This window comes from Corvus hawaiiensis, chromosome 2, assembly GCF_020740725.1.
Source record: "Corvus hawaiiensis isolate bCorHaw1 chromosome 2, bCorHaw1.pri.cur, whole genome shotgun sequence".
NCBI lineage: Eukaryota > Metazoa > Chordata > Aves > Passeriformes > Corvidae > Corvus > Corvus hawaiiensis.
This window is the reverse complement of record NC_063214.1, coordinates 89,860,177-89,876,877: the sequence shown is the minus strand read 5'-3', so window position 1 is coordinate 89,876,877 and position 16,701 is coordinate 89,860,177. Positions and strand designations below refer to the sequence as shown.

Sequence of the window (16,701 nt, the reverse complement as noted above, 5' to 3'; positions counted from 1 at the left end):
GAGAGGAGAGGAGAGGAGAGAGGAGTTTCTTGGCATTTTTTATTCATGATGAAGAATTTTCAAAGTACTAGGATACATCAAAGACTGGCTTCTCTGTTCATTTTTTTTCTAGCTTCCTGGACCACAAAAGAGAGCCATGAGGAAGAGAAACAGAAATAATTTTTTAAAATAACTTCTCATTACTCTAGTGAAAACAAAGCCCATTTACAGTTCCACAGACCACTTCCTTTACTGCCTTTTAGTGCCTCTGACAACAATTGATGTCCTGGAAAGAGAACTTGGAGAGAAACTGAATCTAAATTCTATTTCTACCTGTTGAAGAGGGTGATTGTTTCTACTTATCCTAGGGAAAAGAAAATGAAATTTTATTATAAAATGCATCTTGCAAATTTATAATGCAGTCTTCATAAGAAAAGATTTCCATTTCTTCTGCTTGGTGCCAGAAAAAAAAGTACAGTAGTAATCACTTGAGTGCTTTGCTTTTCTCTTACCCAGTGGGGAAAACCACCTTTGGAATAATACTTAGCTCATGATGAGCAGAACACAATTGCAATCCTACTCAAAACCCCCTTATTTTAAAATAATCAAGAAGAAGAACTTGAAAATATAAAACAATCTAATAGAATCAAATAGAAGCCTAGAATTTGAAGGCAGGCAGGAGAAAGAGAAAGAAATGAGGGGAGAAAAATTACTGTGTAATTTGTAGGCCTTTCAAATGCTCGTTAAGAACAGTTTGCATTCCTCAGCAAAAGTAATTTTGTCTGACCTACTACCTCATAGTAGCAGATCAGAAGCACAGAAGTATAACAAGCTTCCTCCAAACAAAGCGAAAATGTGGATGCTGTATGCTCACGTTACATGCACAGAATTTGGGGAAATGCATTCATGAAAACTGAGCATACACAAAAATTTCACTTTTCTGGAAATTGAAATGGCACTTGAGACATTTGAACTGAAAACCAAACTCAGGATAATATTGCATGATCTCAATGCTGGTCTGAGCAAAACAGCATGCTGCTCAAGACAGTACAAGATAACACATTTAGGTTGGAAGGGATAAAACTGTAAAAATCCAGGATGGGAAGCAACTGGATGCCAGATAGTCCTGCAGAAAAGACTTGACAGACACAGTGTATCGCAACTAAATCTCATTGCTCAGTGAAATACAGAACCAGGGCTACAAATAATAAATTCTGTGAAGCAACCTCTGCTCTCCTCATCCCTGGAAAACCCTGAGAATATATACTGTAAGATGCATACCCATGAGGAAATCTGAGGCAGAGAAGGAAGCACTATCAGTGGTCTGAAGAGTTGACTTCTGAGGAAAAATGTGAAGAATCCAGGATGCTTAACTCAAGATGATTAAAGAGGTCCTGACAAGTCTTTGGTAAATACCAGGGTTCCCCAAAGGGCAGAAAGCAAGCTGTTTGTGGCAGCAGTAGGACAAGAAAGAGTGAGAAGATGTTAACAGCAACAACGATGATACAGGCAACACAATATTCAGGATCACACATTTATAGTGGTGGAGAAATAAGGTTTTTTTAAAAACCATCTAGACCCTTTCATTCTGCCAGATTAAAATATAGTACTCCTATCTGCAAATAATGGGAGGGACACACTGATTTTTTATATGTTTTTCTCTAAGTATGACTTTCATTTTCTGTGCTCTTTAAAATTCTTTATTTGTTGTCATAAAGGCCACAGCAAGTTTTTGTGAACTGCAAAAACCTTCTAAGCCCACAATGTCCATTACAGGCCGACCAGCTAAAATATATTTGGTGCTTAGCTTTGAATAATTATTCACACAGCATGGTATTGAATATATGAGTAAAGTCCATAACTGTGTCCCAACAGTTTAGTCAGAAGATATCTAATTAGCTCCACAACCACTAAGAATGTAGCTTAAGGAGGTATCCCAGTCCTTCATGTACTATGGTGTAATTGTAATGTAGTATATGCTTGATCATCCTCTTACACAAGCCTATAAAAATATTGGGGTGAAAAAGTTAAATCAAAGACATACTTACAGTAGTGCTTTCTCTACTCATAGAATATGTTCTATCAGTAGTTCTGAATGTGAATGAAAATGTTCTGTATTTTGGTTTATTCAAATTTTGTTTTGTTTTATCAGGCATCCCTGAAAATATACATTCTGAAATCATGCTGAAGTACTTGCTAAGTAGTACTTGCTGTCCACTGATAAATGGTCTTTTATCTTTAATATTATTTTCTTTTTAATATAAAGTTACCTTCTCACAAAGCAACTTGCTGGTCTTTTGAGCAGTCTCTTTTCAGGGTCTTAGTGTCATAGAAATAATTTTCTGTTCTGTGCTATTTTTGGCACCACAGTTTAAGGCAACTCCTTGGGGGACAGAACAGTGATGGTGACAGTCCAAGACTTGCACCACACCAATAAATACTTGGTACAATACAAGAGGAATAAAAGAATATGGGAAAAAAATAATCCCATGCAAGGCAAAAGAAGTGGGGTCTTATGCTAATACAAGGTAATTGCAGCAATAAAAAACAGAAGCTTTGCATAAAACAAGGAGGTAAAGAACTGACTGCTCTGTAATCCCAGATCAGCACATGTGCCTTAGGAAAGGATGTGCTGGACTTGGTTGAATAGCTGTAATAGCATGAAGTCAGAATGTGAAATTGTATTCACTATTGTCTTTTAATGCCAACACCTAACCTCATTAACTCTCCAAACACAATTTCATAGATGAGATGGGATGGCATTCAAAACAGAACACTGTAAGAAAGAAACCCTGGTTAGACACTGCTACAGCCGGACACTCCATCTCCAGAGATGAGCTGACAGATATATAGCTGTCTATACCACACCAATCCGTAAGTCTGAAAAATTACAGAGTACTCTCAGTAAAGGTCACTGCAAACAAACACACTCTATTGCCATAGCCTTATTGACTCTTGTGAACAAAAAATAATTTGAGGGGCTGCAAATATCAAGAAAAAGGAAAGGTCAACTTCTCTAGAAGTGAGCAATAAAGATCAAAGGCTGCACTAGCTGTTAATGGCTCTTGTTTTTTTCTCATCAAGCGTATGGGCAGCTGCATGGACAGGGGGTATTGTACATGCATAATTACCTGTTTGTAAAGACAACCGTGAAATTTCAAGGCAGAATTTTTTGAAAAGTATCCTAAAATAAATTAAGACTGCAAGGATCATGGAAAGCAGATCTCCTGTATTTTCACAAGCAAAGTGTTATGCTGACAGGGATGAATAAGTAACATCTGGACCAGACTTTCTGAGTCTGAGTCAATGCTGACTGCATTGATTTAGTTCCGTTCCAACATTCTCATTATTAAAAAAATATTGTCAAACTTATTTTAAACTCATGTTTATGTACACTCTACCAGGAATTTTTTCAACATGACTATGAATCAAAGATGCACGAAGTCTCACAGATAGAGTTATGTCCATTCTCATTTTAGAAAAACAGTTTGCATTTTCACAGTGCCATCAAGTCTCTATGCTACATATCAGAGGCCAGCAGGTCAGTCCCATGCAGAGCTCTTCTTGAGCTCGCTGTAAAGGTGCTAGACCACGAAACCAATACCACCACATGCCACAGCAGATAACAGAGTAAATGGATGAAGCACAAGCAGGGAGGTTAAGACCACTAAACAAGGACAAATATATTAAACTCCACTGGCAATTGTAGGTGATGATACCTGGAGAAAAGGGCTGCAGTGCAGCCCTAGCAAGCACACCTGCAAGGATCTGGAAGAGTCTCCAGAAAGGCCTGAAGACTTTCAAAGAGAACAGCTCAAAATCTTGGCTCTAATCTTATTATGTCTTTCTGCATTGGACTGGATGCTCTTGTCAGATGCTACAACACATTGTTTTGTTTACCACTGTCAGATCAGCAACTAAAGAAACTACTTTAGTCATGGAAAGCAGCATTACAGCTTCATATAGGTGGAGCATTAATGAAAAATTGTAAGGGAAGAAAGAAATTGCCACAGACAAGAGTCCATGAGTAACTGCAGCTAAAAGAAATACATAAGATTATAAAAAAGAGTCCAGGTTTATCAGTAACTCAACAGTGGTTAGTTATAGATGATAGAGTAAACCCATGAGATGGTCAAAACCCATTCTAGGGGTAAAAAAAAGCACAAGAAAAAAGCATATAACATACATACAACACAACTCGTATGATAAAATCAGGTATAATACAGAGTTGAAAACCAAATTTAAAAAAGTAAAGGGTAAAGCTTCAGAAAATATATAAAAATATGCTCAAGTGGACTCAAGCACAGGAAGTAAGAAAATACCAACACCAACACTATGCACATCTTGGCAAAGAGGAAGAGGACATCCCTATCACACTCATCCCTTCTCATCCCAGCAAAACCCTCAAGTTATCAACACTGTGTTTTGACTCCTCCCAGCCTAAATGTGTGACCCTTAGCACCCTGGTGAACATCAAAGGGTGACCCTAACATCAGGAAAAAGGGGGAGATGACACTGGGATTATTCCTTTGGGTTTTGGGTGGATTTTTGGGTGGAGGAGTTTGGTTTGAGTGTTTGGGGGCGGGAAGGAAAAGTTGGTTGGTTGGTTGGTTGGTTGGTTGGTTGGTTGGTTGGTTTTTTACAACAGTTTATACTGCATACTGTTAATGAGTTTTGTTTTGCACTCATTAGATAATTTAGACTCTAAGTGTTAGTATTATCATAAGATGAACAATGATTGCTTGCTTTGGTTGCACTGATACAACTTTTAATTAGACTGACAATAAATTCTTAGATCCAGATATAGGGGTTGTTCCCCTTTTTGCCCACAGTATCACAAGCTTAAGAAGACCATGGAGACCTTGAAAGCAGGAGCCTACTGCCATGTACAGAGAAGGCACCCATAACCCAAATGTTTTGGAGGCCAAAGCCATTTACTTTACTGAAATACGTGAAGGAGTTTCCAGGCAATTAGGGATTATTCAGGATGGTAGCTTTAGCTCTACAAAAAAGGTCCACAAATGTTGCTACCCAAGCTTTGTATCTGGTTGCCTAGTTTATCAAGTTGTGTTAGAAAGCTTTCCAAAATAATGAAATAATATTGAAATTCAAATGGGAAAAAAGTAGAGACAAAGAAAAGAAAATAGTCATTGTGACAGCTCTAAATGCAGTTGACAATAAAGTATCATTTGAGCCATTACTAAGGAGTCAATACCTACAGGCTTTCATCAGCTAAAACTGATTCTTTTCCTAGGCCTAGCTACTTTCTAGATAAATGTTAGCTTAGGTGACAAATGTGCACTTTTCATGATGATGATATAGTGACATAGGAAGTAAAATATAAGATGTGCTGAACTTGGCGTCATTCTTGGCATCTGGCCTATGCTTTCTTAAATCAAGCTTCTTCACCAGTTTTTATATCTTAATAACTGTCTGTCTCACCAGGATTTTTTGTTTTCTTGAGCATTAAAAAATTATACATCAGCTTATTAAACTGGTCGATGGCTTTTGTCAGGTATTTCATAAAACAGCTCCTCAGTAACACTGAGTAGCTCTATAATGAACCATTCATCTTAACTACTGCACAAATTAACCGGAAACTAAACATTGAGAATATATCAGCACTTTCTTTTTTTCTTCCTCTCCATGGGGAAAACATTTAAATTTTTAAGTCAATTTTGTATGTTTCTGCAAATATAGTTTTATTGTTTGTAAACAAATGTCATATTTATACAACTCCACCATCACACAGAATAGTGGCATAACATAGTTCAATCTATTTATCACTGATAAGAGATGAGAAGAATGTTCCAGAATAAAATTTTAAAGTATAAAATTAAGAGCCTTTGACATTATCAGCTCTCTCATGCTATTGGGATCTGTCCACATCTTTCTCAGCCATGTGCTTGTCTATGAGGTTATGTAAATCTTTTGGATCTGAGGAATTCTGCTGCACACTGTGAGACAGGATCTTTCTCACAGAGCTGTGGGGGAAAGGTTCAAGTTTTAAAGCACTTTCACCATTCTAAAGAATCCTCTTAGCACAAGTTCAAATGCACATACATAGTGTGTCCCAGGGCCCACATAAAAGCTGGGGCAGGGAGTGGGGGAAGTTTATTAGAGTTCTTGAGCAGCTTCCTAGGATGCATCTTCAGAACAAAACCACACATTTATTTCCCTTGTGGAATACTGGAGATTTTTAGTTTACATCATCACATAATTTAGTTAAAGATCCCTGAGTTAAAGGCTTCTGCCATTGGTTGCAGCACTGCAATTCATGCAAGGTTTTACACACACACATACTGACCCTACAGATCTGTCTCAAAGTTGTCAGCCAAGAATCATTCCTGCAGTGAGCTCCTAATTTAAATGTTACAGAAAATAAATGGATTAAGTTAGTTGTTAAAATCTTAGTAGGCTGTAGTAATGAAGAACTGGCATCACTGTTTTTAAGTAAATATTGGTATGAAACTTCACACATTCTGTGATGAAATAACAAATGTAAGCAAGTTTGTGAAGCTCTCTAGGACTGTGCAGCCCCCTCTTCCTCACTAAGCAGGCTACCCAATAAGTGCCACTCAGTTTCAACTCTATTATAATTATTGGTTCATCTAGGTAAATTACAGTGTAAGCTGAAAATTGAGCATGTCCACTGAAACATAGGAAAATCAAAAGCAGGATGAAAATCAAAAGCAAGTAAAGAGGAGAAACTTTGAATCCCATTCACTTCCCTGAATTTGTGACTCCACTCTCTAGTTGAGACAAAATTTTTGCTATAATTTGCATAATAGTCTCTGTAGACATAATTGAGGGAGGAGACTGTTCTACTGAGGCCCTTTCCCATTAAGGTAATTAGTTTCTCATGTGAATGTCAACAATTTTTCTGTAAATTATGGAAATGAGTCAATAAATATGGCAACTGGTATTCAAAGGAGTGACAGTACAAGAGTCTTTCCTACCTACAGAAACTGAACACATTTCTCCTTTAATGCACTGCCAAGAACATAAAAATAAGTCTGCACAACAGGATCTACCGAACAAACAGAAGTCAGTTTACATTAAATGAAAACAGTTATTTTCCTACTTCTCCACTATTTCACTCACAGTTTCAAAGTGTTTCAATGATGCAAGATACACCTAGTTATCATACACAGCAAAAAGAGAGCTTCAGACCCTCAAAAGTAGCTGCAGCAGAATTTGCAGACTAAGTCCACAACCAGAAGTTAAATCACATCCATATAGAGCACAAGAGAAAGTTTTGCAAAAGAAAGAATTCTCATCAAACAAGATAACCTTTTTTTTGTAAATATTCAGGAATTTTAGCTTTAGTGCAAGAATGATGAGGGAAATTTAGGTCTAGGAGGTTTGCTTGACAGGAGTGACATAGAATACTGATTATACAACTTGTGCTACTGCCCAGAAAGGTCATAGTGGTGATGTTAGTTAGTAGAAAGAATAAAACCATTATTTTTTATAAGTTCCTAAATTTGCGGGTTTGCTAACACTGCCTTGGTTAATCATACCTAAGATGAAACCAGGCTGAATCACAGCTGTTGATGGCCTCCACTGATTAGTGACACCCCCAGAGATTATTTTGAGGGCAGATGAAGGTAATTAGATTAAACATTGATGTCTGAAAGATCACAGATGTCCATGGCATGGAAAATACCAGAATGGACTCAGACAGTAGCATAAAGACATAACCCCTCTGTACAAGTGAAAAAAAAAAAAATCCAAGACAGCTCCCTCAAGTAAAAAAGTGGCAGTCCTTAATTACAGAAGACTTCAGTCAATCCAAAAAAATCTCCCCGTCCCCTTGCTTAAATAATTCATGAAAGGAACATGAGAAAAGCCATGGATGGTAACACCGTAGGTTCACCTGTGCAAGAGTGGTGTCTTCAACAGGAAAAATGGTGGCAATAATTAACCAATCAATATACAAATAAGGCAAAACCACAATTGTATTTCTCCTGGCATACCACCCCATCTTGCAGCAGTCTGCAGCCAAAATTGAGGCAGTATCTCCTCTCTGAAACAGGAACTATCTCATCTCTTTACTCTTGGGTTTTCACCTTGTTCCTTGAATATGAGAGCAACAGAGTTTGTTGCAACTTTCAAAGGAGGAGAAGGCATCCCCCTGTCTCAGAAACTACTGAGCCTGGCCCTGGGAAAGAGGTGTCCAGAGGTGGAAGGGAGCAAGAGTGAGGGGGTCTGCAAGAGCAGGCTGCCTACATTGCATGCAGAAAGCACTGAGAGGGGCAGACAAAAGCAGCGCCACTGACATAATGGGTCCCTCTTCACAGATACTGGAAGGAACTGTACAAAGTTCACAGCAGCTCTGAAACTCGTTGAACTGACTAAAACCAAACCAAAGAGAAAGCACCTTCCACACAAAAGTAGAAGGAATTAAGCTGTAAATTGATTTTGGTATTTTTTCTGACCCAGTCAGTTTGAACACCCTGCCTTTAAAAAATCTAGCTTAAAATTTCAACAAAATGCTACTTTATATTACATTCTAAATCTTTTCAGACATATTAACATAGTTCAAAGCCCGCCTAAAACTTAAAGTCAAAATAGGAGCCAGGTACAATCCTTAAAGGAGCTTTACTTTCATCCTTTGTCATCTTTTCTCAGATGTTTTATCAATGCTTTGCCAACAAAATAAAATAAAATAAAATAAAATAAAATAAAATAAAATAAAATAAAATCTCATGGGGCCAAATGAATGTACTGTAGGAGTCCTACAGTTTTAGTATCTGCTTTTTTTCTCAGTACTAATCTTTTATTAACATAGCTATTTCATAGAATTACACTAAATAAATTAATGAACAGGCACAAAAAAACTGAAGAGGAAAGGGTTCTGCATTTTAAAAGGCAGCTAAGTATGCAAATTTTATTTCTTAAATTAAAATGTCACTACCTTCAAATTATATTAATGATTCCAAGTTCATAATGAAAAAATTGTATCAGGGCTTGGGACTGATAAAGAATTTTAAAATCTTTCTAATTCCCTCTACCAAATGCAATTTAAAGTTATTGGATTTCTAACACTTCAGCCTCTGTATAAACCATTATTCTGGTAGAAAATTAAACACTGAACTGCAATTTACTTTCATTTTTATGAGAAAACCATACTGAACAAATTTACCCAAGCCAACAGAGTATAAGATGTAGGGTATATTAGGAAATACATTTCCATGCTTTGGAAGACTAAAATCCATAGAGCCTCACAGCAGCACTACTTCAGTAATGATAAGTGACAGCTACCATCAAAATAGTGGAATTCAGGAAACAAAACTGAGGACCTGTAAATTAATGGAACCTGTAAACCTATTAGTAGTAGTTTACGGGTTCTATTAATTTTTAGTAGAAATTATGTGGTGTATGCTTTAGTAACATTTATTCATTAATCTGACAGGTTTGCCATGAATGCAGAACAGGGAGAAATTATACAGAACACATACAGCCCTTATTTACTTTCAAGGTTGTTATTCAGCTACTGGATAACAGAAACCTACACTGCCAAGCACTCCATTTGTTTTCACTTATTTTACTGGCATAAAACAGGACAAAAACAAACTATCAATAGTTACTATGTTTCTTCTAGCATTGACTCCAACTCCTTTGCAATTTTGAAAAAATATCAAGAGCATACACATCAAGTGCTGTTTAGTCTTTCATGACTGTCTGGCTTTTCACAAACTTTTAAAGATGTTGGGCTTAATTCAAGAAGTCCCATATGGTTCAGTGTCACTTATCTGAGACAGAAAAGTAAGGGGGTAAATTGGCAGTGTGAAGGCCTTTCTTATGTTCTCAGCCACCATGACTTCAAATGCCTTCAAATATTTTCAGCTTCTGCATTTTCCCAGACCTTATGAACGTAGCACTTTTGGTGTTATAATACGTCAGTATACCTTTTAACTTCTTAACAGACAATAATCTTCATGGGCTGAAATTGCCCATTTCCATGGCAAATAGTCTGTCAGCAGCAGATATGGGAGGTCTTGCTCACAAACTGATCACCACTGTAGAGCTATAACTGGCTGTATATTTTGCACAGCAAAAATGTGTCAATGTAATATCTGTGTATATGATTATTGAGTTATTCATTATGAGCTATTCCTCTTCAAGACTGCTCCATCTTTCAACCACTGAGATAGAAGTAAATAGTGTGTAAATTCAGATTGCGTGAAAAAAACATGTATCTGAAATTCAATAATCTTGAAGAGCTCAGCAGCCAATAAAAATGTTTTCATTTTTTATTGGTCAATGCACAGGTAGGTTTTATGACTGTCTTTCAGTTAAATGTGAGATTTGATTTGGTTCTGTTTTCAGGATGTGTGGAGCTTTTCCTCACGGAGATATACAACTAGCTGTATAAAAACATCCACATATACATCTATATATAGAAAGTATGCATACAGCTACTTTCATTTCACCCATATATAGTGTCCTCCAGTTTTTATTTTGGGAAATGAATTATTATGGCGATATAGTAATGGAGACTGTAAATTATACAAAGAGCTTTCTATACTTAAGAAATAATGCCAAACTGCTTCTTTGTTCTTCCATGGAGTGATTATTTTCTGATCTCTCTAATGCATCTTGGTCATTCACTCAAACAGTGCAAATGATGCCAAGGTCAAATTGACTCATTCTGTAATGTTTAGCCAGCTCATTAGTATTGGAAAGTCCAGAAAATGAAGTCATGAGCACTCTCTCTTATTCCTCCTGGGGTAACTGGGACGTGACTGAACTTTAAAAACCTGTTCTTCTTTTCCCAGAGAAATTGCTGCTTAACCTGGTAGAATTGTGAGGATAAGGACATATGAAAAACAGCTTTCTGAAAAGATCCAGACTCATAAAGATATGACTGGTTTTTTCAGGGAGGTTGCTTGTTTTACTTAAAACAAAGCTAGGAGACTTACCGAGATCTAGGTAGATGCCTGGAACAAATGAGTTCAGAAAAAACATAAGAATAACACATCCCAGCACTGTCAGACATTTGATGAGAAGAATTTTGTCTGTTATTCTGTGCTGGAGACAGACAGGAAAATAAAATTAATAATTGTATTAAACAAGAAGCTATGTATTATGCATAGAGTTCAGAAAAGCATGTGTGAAGCACAAACTGCTTTTCCTGTATTGTATATTCCTCTTCAGCATAAAAGACAGAACTACAAGAATAGTTTTTATAGGTGTGCATCTTATGCATACCTGTACAAAACCATGAGTATGTGGTCCAACAAGCTTTAAGAGATACAGGTATCTAGCAGTTGCTGCATACATTCAGCTGTATTGAGTCGCCCCCTCCACAACTTCACGCCAGAGGGAGAAGTAGGGTTGAAATGCAGCTCCAACCACAGAGGGCATTCTGAGCACTCTGTGGTTTTGTGATCCAGGACAAAATGACCCTTTTTTTTTGGGTGTGCTTTGAAAACCTATAAACTACCCTAGAGGTCAAATCTTTCACACCTCTTGTACAACTCTCATGGACATGCCAAGCCCTTCATCTCTATGGAGTCTGTATACCTCTGTGCCCAGCTCCTGCTTCCCTGTGCCAATCTCCTTGTGCCCTCAACCCTCAGACCCAGTGCTTTCCATCGTGTCTCTGCTTTCACTACCACCCCAGGGAATCAATTTCTCTCAGACCAACTTTGTCTCTTGTTTCACATAGTTTAAAGCTCTACTAAAACACAAGTCTCCATTCTTTAAAAAGTTTGTCTCTTATGCAATGCCTTGAAAGAGGTGTAAAGAAAATCTGTTGGTTTGCTCTGGCTTGGTGTGACACCTAGGACAGGGTTCTCCCAGTCAAGGACATTCAACCCAAGGAGTCCAATCAAGGACTGGAGCTCTCAGACACAGGCCTGATTCATTAGTGATGGCAGTGAGGTAGAGTGATTGCGACACTTAGATAATTAAATTTAGGAGACATTAATCCCACTACAGAGTGTACATCTTTTCAGTTCCAGCGTAAAGACTTAGGCAGTACTAACGTGTGCACAGCTAAGAGAACAGGATTTATCAAGTGGTTTATCCCTACTTAAATAATAAAAGCAGTAATGTCACAAAGTGCATTAAATTAGAATCAGAATTGGGTACATTAGGAAGACTGTATTCTATTATCATTCATCATGGCTACAAGCAACTTATTGACACCTCCTGAACCTTTCTGGCTATGGATTAAAAATCTAAGAAAACACTGCTGAATCATCAGTTGATTCTTTAAGTTATAGTTTTCTAAGAAACAAAAATACAAAACCTTACCATGTGGTTCAGTAACCTTGTCTGACCAAGAAGCCAACCACCTTGGCTGCTAACTTTTCTGCTATCAGGAGAGTTATTAAATTTCCATTAGATTTAAAGCACTATCTCTATATAAAGGCATAGCTTCATTTACATGAATACTGAAAAAACCTGCCATCTACTTACTCTTTTCTGGAGTTCCTGGATATTTGTTTCCCAGTTTTTATCTTCTTGTGAAATTTGTCTGAAAGAAAATGACACCTACTTTTTTCCAGAGTGAAATCAGAGCTCTGATTGTTGGAATTAATTCCTCTCATCACATATACATCACTTCTTTCCCCATGTGGAGCAACTGATACCACAAAGGAGTTATGTATGGTCTTCTTACATCCAGCAGCAAAATTCCCATGAGCATTCACTTAAGACTCCGCTTTTGTAATGGGCTCCACTAATACACAAACCCTTCTGCTCATGAGGAAAGCCACAGGCTCCAGGGTACAGACCTCAGTATAGAATATGGCTATCTGCAATATGTAGTTCCCTTAATAGTTTCAGGAGCTGATGTGTGTGGCCCACTGTGATACAAAAAAGGTCGTGTGCTAACATCAGCAAGTCAGAACACATATGTTTCACATTTGCATTTTATAATGAAGTTCGTAAGATCCAAATAACACCACCGTGTTATCGGTGCAGTCAGCCCTCCAGCAAAAAGCCTTGGGCTTTGCAGTTCAGGAGCACTCTTGTTAATGCTAATGAAATTTTACATTGCTGTAAATGTGCTGAAATGGAGGAATCCTGATTTTCAAGATTAAATATACAATTTTTATTTGTACTTTAGAAGGGTCTTCTTTAGAGTATCGTAAAGTCTAATAATCTCTTAAAATCTTTTGAAAAGGAGGCAATTTTAACAGCCTTGTCTTGAATTATTAGCACCATCACTCAATTCAAAATACACAATATCAGCAAAAATTATGTAAACATATTCTTATTACTGGAATAGTTTAAGAAATCATATTTACATTTTCTTGCTCAAATTCTTTAACAAGGTTATTAATTCAAATTAATTATTCCAGTTTCACTTTAGTCAATTAACATTCAAAATATTTATACTGCTATTCTCAGTCATCAGATTCCATGGCATAACATCTGGTTTTGCCAGAATCTAAACTAAACAAGAAGTTTATGTAAACTTCTTATATATAAAATATGTCTGCACTCCGGTTCACATTGAAATTTTGATTATGAAATAATTGTAAAACATGCAACTCACTGGTGAAATGTTTTTCAAACTCACCCATTCACTGAAGACAATTTGAATTTTTCAGTTAAAAAAAAAGAAACTATAGTGTCTTACTGTGCTGAAGCCACAACTGTAAGGAAAAGTGTAGTGATATATTTGTGATCTTTTTAAACCAAAATCTTCCTGAAATTCCTAGGCCTTTAATTTTGGGTCATATTGATAAATATATTTTCCAGGCTTTACACATCAGTTTTCTCCTAAAATACTTTGTGTTTTACTGAGTCTGAGAGTGACTTTTCATATCTGCCCCAACATCCATCTGATCAAGACAGAGCTAGGAATGCAGGTCTCGTCCCAGTGAAGATACCTGAAAGGGGAGGTGGGAGACATTGGGCCTTGCTTACCTGTGAAATGTCCTCAGCTTCTTCCTCAGGAGCATCTCCAGAGTCAGCACCTTCTGCATCAAGAGGCATTTCACAGCAGTCTCCTCTCTGCTGGCTGGGTTAATGCGCTGAGCTGTCAGCCTCCAAACATAGATCTCATGTTTCAGCTCTGAAAAGAAGCAAAATTGCTTCAATGTGAGGTCCAATATGTATGAAACCAGAGATGATTAAAATATGCGTAATGTACTCTGGACTCAAAGGTGTTAAAATTATTGGGATGGTTTCCCAACAAATTTCCACTTAGGAAGCTGCTTTTGTCATTCCTTTTGCAGAGCTGAAGTGAAGGAAAAAGAAATAGGAATTTTTCAAAATTTTAAATAAATGAACCACAAAGTCCTTTTTCAAAGAAAAAGAAGTATTGTCGTCAAATACTTGCAAAGGCCTTCAACAAGCTTTAGGGCTAAAATTGTAGCACATTCATTTTTCAACAGAAAATAAACTGTCAGTACACATTATTATACTGCTAACAGATACTTGTTCCCTGTGCAGTTAGGAATTACAGCAAATGTTCCTTCATGGTATCCAGAATAGACAGCATTTTTCCATTCACTCTATGTTTGTACAAGCAATCTTATCTATTTAAGGCAAAAGTGAAATTTGGCACTGTCTTATAGAATAGTGTTTAATAGTATTTTAAAGGTTTCCTGAGAGGATTTAACTCTCAGGCACTGAAAATATGTGTAAACACAGTGACCATCACTTTCATGCTGACCTGGATGATACCTGATCCTGCGGAAGTTCAGACAGACTGATTAACACTTTGAAATTAGACTCTAGAATCTTGTCAGAAATTTCAATCCTTTTTGATTATTTTTTCCCTCTAGTGTTGAGGCCTTGGAGAATGACCAAAAACCACATGTTCCTATTCAAGAAGATTGTTAAACTGGGCATGCCAAAAAAACCCTTTGAATTTTACAGGAAATCACTAAAGAAATAAAATCAGAATATTCATTCAGAAACTGTCTGTGCAACTGTTCCCCATTGAAGCAATGGGATGTTTCCTCACCCTTCTTTTCTGTTCCACTCAAATTTCATGTCATTGAAGACAATATGTCAAGAATTCAAGGGCTTATATCTTAAGATCCCTGTTCAATCAGCAAATTGCTCTTGTTCTGAAAATGAATGTGGAACTCTTTATATCATGTAAACAAACTATAAGAATTATTTATTTTAAAAATTATTTTGCTACATAAGAAAAATTTAAACACATTTTGATGTAGGCAGTGATGTTAACATTTTATGCTGCAACTCTCTAGAGGGTGATATCTGCTATCAGAGTACTAAACATGTTTAATTCCCCACTTTCCTTTGCAACTAAGTATTCATAATGATAACACAGAGTGAATCTTCTAAAGATTGACCACGAGAAGGAATTAGACTCGACAAAGCTCAAATATTTAAAAGCAAAAGTGTGTCCAGAGTCTGCATGGTTGACACAGAAGAAAGGGATTTGAACAGCAGTTGACATACATTTTGTATGGTTTGTGTCTATAGATCTGCACACATCTGTCAAAGTGGTAATGCTTGCCTAATTTTTACAGTGTAAGTCCAGAATATAAATTCACACTATCAAAAGCCCAGTGACCATTCTGGGTATGACAACTATAAACAACTATATAAACAACTAGTACTCAGCTAAAGCTTTTCTTCCAGGAAGGGGATTCATACCCGAACCAAAAATACCAAAAATATGCCAAATCTACCACTTTCCTTTGTAATATATTCGGTGGTGCTTGCCAGGAGCATAATCTGGCACAAAGTTACATTACAATATGGATAGGTCTTGCTTCTCAAAGGATCCATATGACTTCTGGCCATCATTTATTTTTGTATCAACATTTGTGACACACAGATATAACAGCAGTAATTTTCCATTCACAGAGGAAAAAAAATCCTTTCTATACTGCATTCTTATGTGATTTTTTAGTTAATTGGACTGCAGATTTGCAGCTGTCATCAGTCCAAGGGAAAGAGTGTGGTTTTGGTTTTTTCTCTGGCAAACGCTCATGAAGGATGAGCATCCAGTTTGCTGTTCTACTTCCCTATAGTTTGTCTTTTCTGCAACAACTTTTCTGATGACATCTGTTCATCCTGCCATAGCATTTCTCTCCATCCTTTCCAAATGAAATTTCACCAAGGGTTTAGCTGATAGAGGGAAGTTGAATCATTCACCAACTAAATGAGATGCAAGTACTCCGCAGTTATTTTCATACAGAGAATCTCTATCTTTTCTCCTTCAGAAAGAGGCAGCTATCATCACTGTATCTGTGCAGAATGGAAAGCAGCATGACTTGTGTTGCAAATTCCTGTTCCACATCTGAAATGACCTGGGGCTCATCTCCAGGTTGAGCAACATTGGGCCAATGCTTTGAGATCTACATTAAAAAAATATGCGTGTCTTCACATGGCTTTGATCATGCCTTTATGTACAGCAAGTGCATGCCTGATTTTTCAGTCATTAGTTTTCTAAACATCCCAAGGATGTGAACATCTGACCTTCTGTGGAGTTTACTTCAGAGCAAACTGTACTTGGAAAATCAGAACAGTTGATACATATTTTACACCACAACTCCTGTTGCAGTAGTGATTTGTGAAGAGGTTTTCTAGGTCATCCCACAGAATGTTTCTAGTATTTCTCTTTCATGCACACTCTTATTGCTAATAGCCCATCACAGCATCAGATGATACATATTTATTAGCAGTAGGGCTTTTTTTAAAGGAAAAATAATGCAGAACCTTGAAGTCAGCAACAACAATTAACACGGCCAAAGTCCTTCGGGCCTTACTATACTC

The 16,701-nt window shown here is 37.0% G+C and overlaps 1 protein-coding gene across 9 annotated transcripts in view; it reads right to left on the bottom strand.

Annotated features, from left to right (window-relative positions):
* The window catches only part of OCA2 (OCA2 melanosomal transmembrane protein), a 190,801-nt gene that overhangs the window by 69,754 nt on the left and 104,346 nt on the right, over positions 1-16,701 (bottom strand). For 8 of the 9 annotated variants that reach the window (XM_048324885.1, XM_048324919.1, XM_048324895.1 and 5 more), the window contains 3 exons: positions 13,870-14,017; positions 12,412-12,469; positions 10,908-11,016 (listed from right to left, as the gene is read on the bottom strand). In XM_048324885.1, the coding sequence (XP_048180842.1) occupies positions 10,908-11,016; positions 12,412-12,469; positions 13,870-14,017 (315 nt within the window). Of the gene's footprint in view, positions 1-1,260; positions 1,424-10,907; positions 11,017-12,411; positions 12,470-13,869; positions 14,018-16,701 lie in introns of all 9 variants that reach the window. The other variant, XM_048324938.1, reaches the window with a different exon arrangement.